This window comes from Gekko japonicus, unplaced genomic scaffold, assembly GCF_001447785.1.
Source record: "Gekko japonicus isolate JY-2015 unplaced genomic scaffold, Gekko_japonicus_V1.1 scaffold2165, whole genome shotgun sequence".
Taxonomy (NCBI): domain Eukaryota; kingdom Metazoa; phylum Chordata; class Lepidosauria; order Squamata; family Gekkonidae; genus Gekko; species Gekko japonicus.
In genome coordinates this window covers 212789-221330 of record NW_015170953.1, presented here as the reverse complement: position 1 = coordinate 221330, position 8542 = coordinate 212789, and the positions used below count along the sequence as shown (strand labels likewise).

General features: G+C 46.4%; 1 protein-coding gene across 2 annotated transcripts in view; it reads right to left on the bottom strand.

The window, feature by feature from the left end:
• Positions 1-8542, bottom strand: part of MEIS1 (Meis homeobox 1) — a 265872-nt gene that overhangs the window by 53727 nt on the left and 203603 nt on the right. For both annotated transcript variants that reach the window (XM_015418907.1, XM_015418906.1), the window contains exon 9: positions 4335-4411. In XM_015418907.1, the coding sequence (XP_015274393.1) occupies positions 4335-4411 (77 nt within the window). The remainder of the gene's footprint in view (positions 1-4334; positions 4412-8542) is intronic.

Below are 8542 nucleotides of genomic sequence, written 5' to 3'. Positions count from 1 at the left end.
ATGGTCCATTTGCCTGATCCAACACTGGCTTCTCTTATGTTCTTATAAGAGGGAATTGGATAAGCATACGGAGCAGAGGTCCATCAGTGGCTCTGAGCCACAAGGTATAGATAGGAACTCTCAGTCTGGGGCAAGGGATGCTCTGTATTCTTGGTGCTTGGGGGGGGCAACAGTGGGAGGGCTTCTAGTGTCCTGGCCCCACTGGTGGACCTCCTGATGGCACCTGGTATTTTTGGCCACTGTGTGACACAGAGTGTTGGACTGGGTGGGCCAGTGGCCTGATCCAACATTGGCTTCTCTTATGTGCTTGTGTTCTTAAGTGTTTATACAGGCTGCTGTACAAGGAGAAGCCTGAGAAGTCCTGTGGAACCTGTTATGGCAATGAACAAGCTCTTGCACAAGCGGCTGGAGAACGGCGCTCACAGCTATTTTTCTCATGTCGATGGTCCTCCAGATAATCCATCATCTCAATTTATTGGTGCAGCCTCGCCAGCGAACTTCACAGGTCCCTGCGCCGCTCACCCTGGGGCTACGTTGGCTTCCTTTAATGGGCAAGATCCCACCGACTTTAAGCACTTTCAAGTCTCATTGATTTAAATGAGAGATTCCAGCACACGATTAGCTTTTCCCATGAAAATAAGTGGTGTTCAAAAGCGGCTGAACCTTCTCTGACTCATGCCCTTGTCTTTTTCGGCGGTCAGCAAAGCTCACAGCGCTCGCCCCGGCAAAAACAAGGATGCCGAACGTAGACGCTTCCGTTCAGGCCAGAACTCTTAGGGAACTGCCCTCAGCATCTTACACGGGTCTGTTCCGTGAGGCTTCCTTCCAGGAGGTGGTTCTTAGCAGCCCCGTGGCCAGGATTTTGTGGCTTGTGGGGCAAAAATTTTTCTAGTAGGGCTGGTAGGGCTGAAGACTAGGAACCGGAAGTTACTTACTGTCGCTTCAGTGGATGTACATAAGAACATAAGAGACGCCAATGTTGGATCAGGCCAAAGGCCCATCCAGTCCAACACTCTGTATCACACAGTGGCCAGAAATACCAGTGCCATCAGGAGGTCCACCAGTGGGGCCAGGACACTAGAAGCCCTCCCACTGTTGACCCCCCCAAGCACCAAGAAGACAGAGCATCCCTTGCCCCAGAGCCCCTATCTATACCTTGTGGCTAATAGCCACTGATGGACCTCTGCTCCATATGCTTATCTAATTCCCTTTTGAAGCCGTAATAGTACAATGGCCACGCTAACACTGACAGAGTGTTTCAAACACCCCAGAACTCTCGTGTGTGAATGCTAAGAGGAGTCACATGTCTCCACCAGCGGCAATTTCCTGGTATCGCACATAGCCCTTCGCAGTGGCACACACCAGCTGATGTTTGTGAGGTTCATTACAGCCTTTTAAAAAATGCATAAAAAATAATTTAAGAAAACGTCTTCAGGAGGAAATCTTTTGGGGCTGGCCCTATAAGGAAGGGGCGGAGCCCTCAATTGCCCCACTGTGGCTACGGGCTGGGTTCTCAGCATGGAACTGCTAACAAAGCAGTGGAGTGGGTCCAAACACCTTTTCTGCTGGTGGAAACAGAGGGAGGGGGGTCTGCTCTGACCACCCAAAAAAGCTATGCTGGGAGTTACTGGACCAGCACGGACAAAAGCCACATGGGACAGGGGCTATATTAAGGAGGAGAATTTGGCGAGACTTAGCAAAAGAGCTGGCTGGATAGCCCAGCACCAATTATCTTCCAAGCGTATGTACTTTTTAAGCAAGCTCTACTGGATATCGGCCGCTGACCTGCTTGGCCCAGGCTAGCCTGAGGTCATAAGATCTTGAAAGCTAAGCAGGGTCAGCACTACTTGGATGCGAGACTACCAAGGAAGTCAACTACTGCTACGCTGATGCAGGCAATGGCAAAACCACCTCTGTACCTGTCCTAGAAGGCCCAGGTTAATGTGGTCTCAGCAGATCTAGGAAGCTCAGCAAGGTTGGCCCTGGTGAGGGATGGGAGACCACCAAGGAAGTCCGGGGTTGCTACACAGAGGCAGGCAATGGCAAGCTCAACTCTGCCCTGACCTAGATGGCCCAGGCTAGCCCAGTCCTGTTAGATCTCGGAAGCTAAGCAGGGTCGGCCCTGGTTGGTACTTGGATGGGAGACCACCACGGAAGTCCAGGGTTGCTACGCAGAGGCAGGCAATGGCAAGCTCAACTCTGCCCTGACCTAGATGGCCCAGGCTAGCCCAGTCCTGTTAGATCTCGGAAGCTAAGCAGGGTCGGCCCTGGTTGGTACTTGGATGGGAGACCACCACGGTTGCTACACAGAGGCAGGGGATAGCAAACTACCTCTGAACATCTCTTGCCTTCAAAACCATATGGGGGTCACCATAAATCGGTTGCGATTCGGCATCATTTCCCACCCCTAAATATCTGCAAAAGTGTGTCCTAGTCTTGAGGTCCGGGTAGGCTAAAGACAAAAGGCCATATAGCCCGGGTAGGTTGCGATAATAAATCTGCAACCGGTGTACTTGTGTATTCTAATGACCCTACTGGCAATTAACATGTAATGTTTTTATTATTTGGGCTTTAAACGCGGTATTCAAAAATAAATATGTGGAAGCACAATTCAACAGACAAAAGCATTCTGTGCTTTTTCATTATTCGGTGCCTTTAAAAGGCTACATCCAATTGGTCTCCCGCTGTCAGCTGTAAGGTCACAGAAATTGATAACCCTTACAAGCTATGATTACGGGAGTCCGTCTGCGTCTCGCAGATAGCGCACTTTGTGAATTAATCCTCCAAAGGCAAATATATTGTAAGTAGCTTGTTATCTCCAAAGTGCTAAATTGAAGAATACACAGGATTATATTGACAGAAATTACATTTTCTGTAATAGGGTTTAATATATCTGAAACCTCCCCCAGAGTCCCTATAAACTGAGAAAGGGGCTTGGTTAATTTGGGTGCTTCAGGACCAGATTTATTCACTAAAATGGATTAGGCCATGTCATCAAAGCCTCGACAATATTAATCTCTGACACTTATTGAATAAAAAAGCCAGAAATAAATACTTTTTTTTTTTGGTTTTGAGACTGGCAATCTTTCATTTCTCATTCCCCCCTCTCTCCCTACCCCTAGGCTGCCGGGACCATTTTCTGGACACTGCTTCAAAGGGGATAAGGTTTCCACATCGTAAACAGTAATCTAAAAATATTAGGACAATTAATTAGATACACTTAATTTTGCACAGCATTGGATTTCCATCTACTGCAGACAGAAACCTTGCTCTCGCATGCTGGGCGAAACCTGCATTTCGGCACAAGAACAAATGGCGATACATGAAATCGTTATAAGTCAAAAAGGGCGGTTTTTTTTTTTTGCCAACTTAAGACCCTTGTCATCAGAGACATCGAGAGGTTTATTTGTTTTTTACAACAATTTTTTTTCCTCCTCCCACCTCACCCCGGTCAGGGGAGGAGGCAGTCACGCAAGTACCAAGACTGATTTCTTCTTAAGCGAGATTTTGCACAGATCTGTTTTCTTTTGGGTCTCCTTTAAAGGGCAGCTTTGAAGCTATTTGTCTACAACTTTGTCTACCGTAAGTGTAAACCCGTGCTCAGTTAGGCTACTCAGTTTCCTTGGATTTGACTGGGACTTAAATAGCGCAAGACGTGGGCTGGCGACAGTATACTCGGGGGGGGGCAGCGTGCTGCAGCGCCCATGCTCCCCGCTGCATGCGGGGGTTTACTAGGGAAACATCTGCAGGCAGTTGGGAGTATGGGTAGTGCGAAGGCTCATGAGCAGACAGGGGAAGGAGACATGGCAGGTGGGAGGCATGCAGGCGGGTGGAAGGGCATGAGTGCTCGTGGTGGGCAGAGGAGGGGAGGCTGGGAACTGTTTGCCCAGGGCTCCCCCACAACCTGGAACCGGCCCCGTAGCAAGACTGCAAACAGCAGTTTCATAAGGAAAAGAGAGCTGGGTGGAAAGAAGGCCTGCAAAGAGAACTATAGACACCACAAATGTATTTGTCATTTCCTTGCTGTTGAGGAATCTACTTTCTCAAAAGGTGGCCTAAAACAGATCAGTTCTATTCAGGCCCGGTGCAAACACTTCTCTACCGAAATCCTGCTGTTTACCAGTAAGTAGCAAAGCTTCTGCAGCCGTCAAATAACTCGTTTCCCATAAGAGGAAAACATTCTCTAGGCTATGCTGGTTTTGCATCCATAAACGAGGAAAGAACTGAAGGGCGCGTCACCATCATGCAAATCGTCCATAGCCCATTGCCAGAGGCTGGAATACTGATTTCTGTGTCAACGTTAAAAAGTAAAAAAACCAAATAAAACAACTTACCAATTGTTGACTTGAAGTATTGTGAGCCCCGTGTCTTGTGCCAACTGCTTTTTCTGTTCTTCTGAAGGGTAAGGATGCTGGAAGACAGCAAAGCAAACGGTAACATAAATGCAAAGGGTAGGGGAAATATTACTCCAGGAGATTTCAAAACGATAGTTTTAACCAGCCGTTTTGTTGAATCATAAAAGTGCAGTAGCTGTAATTAAAGAGGAAAATGCTGAGGTGTGTCGCTCTCATAATTATTAATGGGCTACTACATCATATAATTAATGGCAGTAAAAGACAAGCCAATTATAAAGATTAGTGAAGTGGAGGGGGAAAAAAACCCCGCTTAGGATACAAGCGAGTAAGTACCTCAAATACTGACGGAGGTTAGCTGTAGCAAAGTTTAAAATTCCTCTTCAAGGGACTCACCCACGGTACCCCCGTTTTATTGCATCTTACCCGGTTCAAATGATGTTCTTCTGAACATCAGCAGCTCCTTAGTTTCTAGCTTTATGACATCTTTCTGCCTAACATTTACACTCTCTGTGAATTTGGTTGTGATGCAACACCACCCAGCAAACACCATGGCAGGATTATCAGACCTTCGAGATAGGGTTGGCAGCTCAAAGTTGGGAAATTCCTGGAGCTTTGAGGAGTGCAACACCACTGGTGGACCTCCTGATGGCACCTGGTATTTTTGGCCACTGTGTGACAGAGTGTTGGACTGGATGGGCCATTGGCCTGATCCAACATTGGCGTCTCTTATGTTCTTATATGGAGCAGAGGTCCATCAGTGGCTATTAGCCACAAGGTATAGATAGGGGCTCTGGGGCAAGTGATGCTCTGTATTCTTGGTGCTTGGGGGGGGAGTCAACAGTGGGAGGCCTTCTAGTGTCCTGGCCCCACTGGTGGACCTCCTGATGGCACCTAGTATTTTTGGTCACTGTGTGACAGAGTGTTGGACTAGATGGGCCTTTGGCCTGATCCAACATTGACGTCTCTTATGTTCTTACGAGTGGAGCCTGGAGAGGGCGGGGTTAGGGAAGGGGAGGAGCCTCAGCAGGGTATAATGCAACTGAGCCCACCCTCCAAAGCAGCCATTTTCTCCAGAGGAACTGATCTCTGTAAACTGATCTCTCTCTCTCTCTCTCTCTATATAGCTCGATCTCGCTCTCTCTCTCTCTCTCTCTCTCTCTCTCTCTCTCTCTCTCTCTCTCTCTCTCTCTTTTGTTGTGATCCTATACATTTTCAATTTAGAAAACACTCTGTTATCACTTGTACCTCTTACATACAACATCTAAATTCCAGTCTAGTAGCATCTTAGAGGCCCACACATTTTTTGGGGGGTATAAGGTATCAGGTATCTGATGAAGGGAGCTTTGGCTCCTGAAATCTCATATCATGAAAATATCATTGGTCTCTACGGTGCTTCAGGAGTTGAATGCAGTTGGTCTCCTGCAAACCAACATGGCTACCCCCTGAAACTTACAACACATAAGCATTCAGCAGGTTTTTTGGAAATTCCACCCATACGAAAATACTGATGAATTTTATTTATGATTTGCACAAGTTTCTCAGGAAAAGACAGCAGTGCTAACGGTGTAACTTAATTCATAAAAGTCACGTTTCTTCATTTCTGGAGTAATCAGACAGAACGTATTCGATGCTTCACTAGCAACTTCTCACTCATGAGTCCAGAAAAACTTGAAGCCCATCTGTTCCATGGACCAAGTTGACGGTCGGACACTCTTGAGCTACTTGCTGCTTTTCAACATTTGCGAACGTTAAACCATTCTTTGGAAATGATAAACAAGATTTTAAGTAACTCTGTATCTATTTGCATACTGCCTTGCACTTTTAAATAGTACCCAGACCTTCTGTGTTTATATTAATTAAATGTATGCCTTTACATCCACCTAGTTTTGATATAGGAATAAGTTGTATTTTTAGAAATTTTCCATACGTATTGGACCACTGTTGAAGAAAGCGTGAGAGAACTCATTCGAGCACTCAGTTAGATGGCTGAGTTGAGGATACTTTCTGTTTGCTTATTACAGGAGATTCATTCCGTTTAGGTTTTGTGGTGGTATAGCGAGGCCGTAAGGTTTTCCAGGCAAGAGACGTTCAGAGGTGGTTTGCCATGGCCTTCCTCTGCTTAGGAACCTTGGATTCCTTGGTGGTCTCCCATCCACGTACTAACCAAGGCTGAACCTACTTAGCTTCCAAGATCTGGTGAGATTGGGCTGGCCTGGGCCCACCAAGTAAGGGCTGTTTAGGTTTTACTCATTTTCAAATAGATCTGTTTTCCTACATGGACTCTTCTTTCTCAACTTTGTTTTTTTTTGTTTGGCTTTCTTAGGTCATCTCATGAGACAAAGAGATGTCAGCTCTATGGGAAAGAACATAACGATGCATAGTGCTCTGAAGACCGACGCAATCAGGATGCCATGGGTATACCTGTCTACATCAAGCAGAGATCGCTGTCTTTCTAAGCGGCGTATCAAGTTTTGTTCTGTGGCCCCGGCCAAACTGCAAGTTTCTTTTGCTTATGCGCGATGAGAGTCACGCAATTACCAGCTTTCCAGGATGGGCCCTGCATGGATGAATATTCTCTCCCAACCTGCTTTGGTACGATCTTCCTAGAAAAATCATATTCAAAGTGGATTTGGGATCCATGTGGACGGCAAGATGCTGATTTTCACACCTGCCCACACACACATCCAGTGCCATTCTCTGTGTTCCTGCCATCCCCCCTCACATACCTCTAGCAGGCTTTGTGCTGGCTTTTTAAAAAACATTAGGCATTATTGATTTATTTAAAACATCTATTTGCTGTAGGATTACCCTATTTTGAAAAGCAAAAAAAAGGGACATATTTCCCGACTGACTACTTTAAACAAGTGATCCGTATGACAAATCTCATTTTAAATACCCCCCTACTATGTCAGTTGTGATAACTGCTACTAACTAGGGATATTCCTAACCTTCCAACCCAAAAAGAGGAGATTTTCATCAAAACATTTTTAAAAGAGCCCCAAAGAGGACGGGCACACCTCTTTATAAAGATCTAAAAATAGGACATCTGGCGCTCTAGGCGGCCTACAACATAGATAAAACACTTAAAAGATATTAAAAACATTAAAAAAAGAAACTTAAAACCACAACTCAGGAACTCTAGTAAACTTAACTGAATGCTGTCTTAAATAAAACCATCTCCGCATGGCCCCTAAAGATCAAAAGTGAGGGGGGGGTGCATCTCCTTGGGAAGGTTGTTCCATAACTGGGGGGCTGCCACTGAAAAGACTCTTTCCTGTGTACCCACCAAACGAGCTTCTTTGATCGATGGGACAGACAGGAGGGTCTCTCCCTGTAGTCTTAATTCCAACACAGGAACACTATGGGAAAAGATGGTCCTTCAAATCATACTATGTCTACTACTTTTTCTTTTAAGCCAGCGAAAGGTACTCCGGTCGCTGGGGACACGTACGAGGGGATACCTCAAAGAATCCTCCTGTGTGGGTGCCTCCATGACCTATGCATTCACAACAGCAATGAGACGGCAAGAGAAGGCAAGAGTCCCTTATGTGGAAGCAACCTTAGTGGGTATCCTTTTCTAACACCCGGTTCTGGAGCGTGCCAGGGCTATTTTTGGGCAGGAACGCACAGGAACGGAGTTCCGGCTGGCTTCCAAGTTGGCCACGCCCAGCAGGAACTCATTAGCATAATAGGCCACACCCAACAGCAGAAACTCATTAGGATTGGCTACATTAGGGGTGTGTGGTCTAACATCCGAAGGAGTTCCTGCTACAAAAAAGCCCCTGGGTTCGGACAACAAACAAGGTAAACAGAATAAGAAGCAAAAGGTGGGTGTGGCTGGATGAGTACACTTCTGGTAACACATGGGGTGTGTGGCCTAATATGCAATGAGCTATGCGGTTAGGGGTGTGGCCTAATATGCTAATGAGTTCCTGCTGTTGGGTGTGGCCTATTATGCTAATGAGTTCCTGTTGGGCTTTTTCTACAAAAAGAGCCCTGAGCGTGACAATATGTTGTCGGAAATGATGTCAGACACCACAGAGTCTCTGCACTGATGAGTTCCTCTTCTAACATGATCTGCCTCTCGGACTATTTCTGCTCTACAAGGTACTGGAGGCTATGCCTGCTCCTCGCGCCACGGGACGAGCCCACCTCGCCACACTGGTGCATTGACTGCAAGTAGGAAT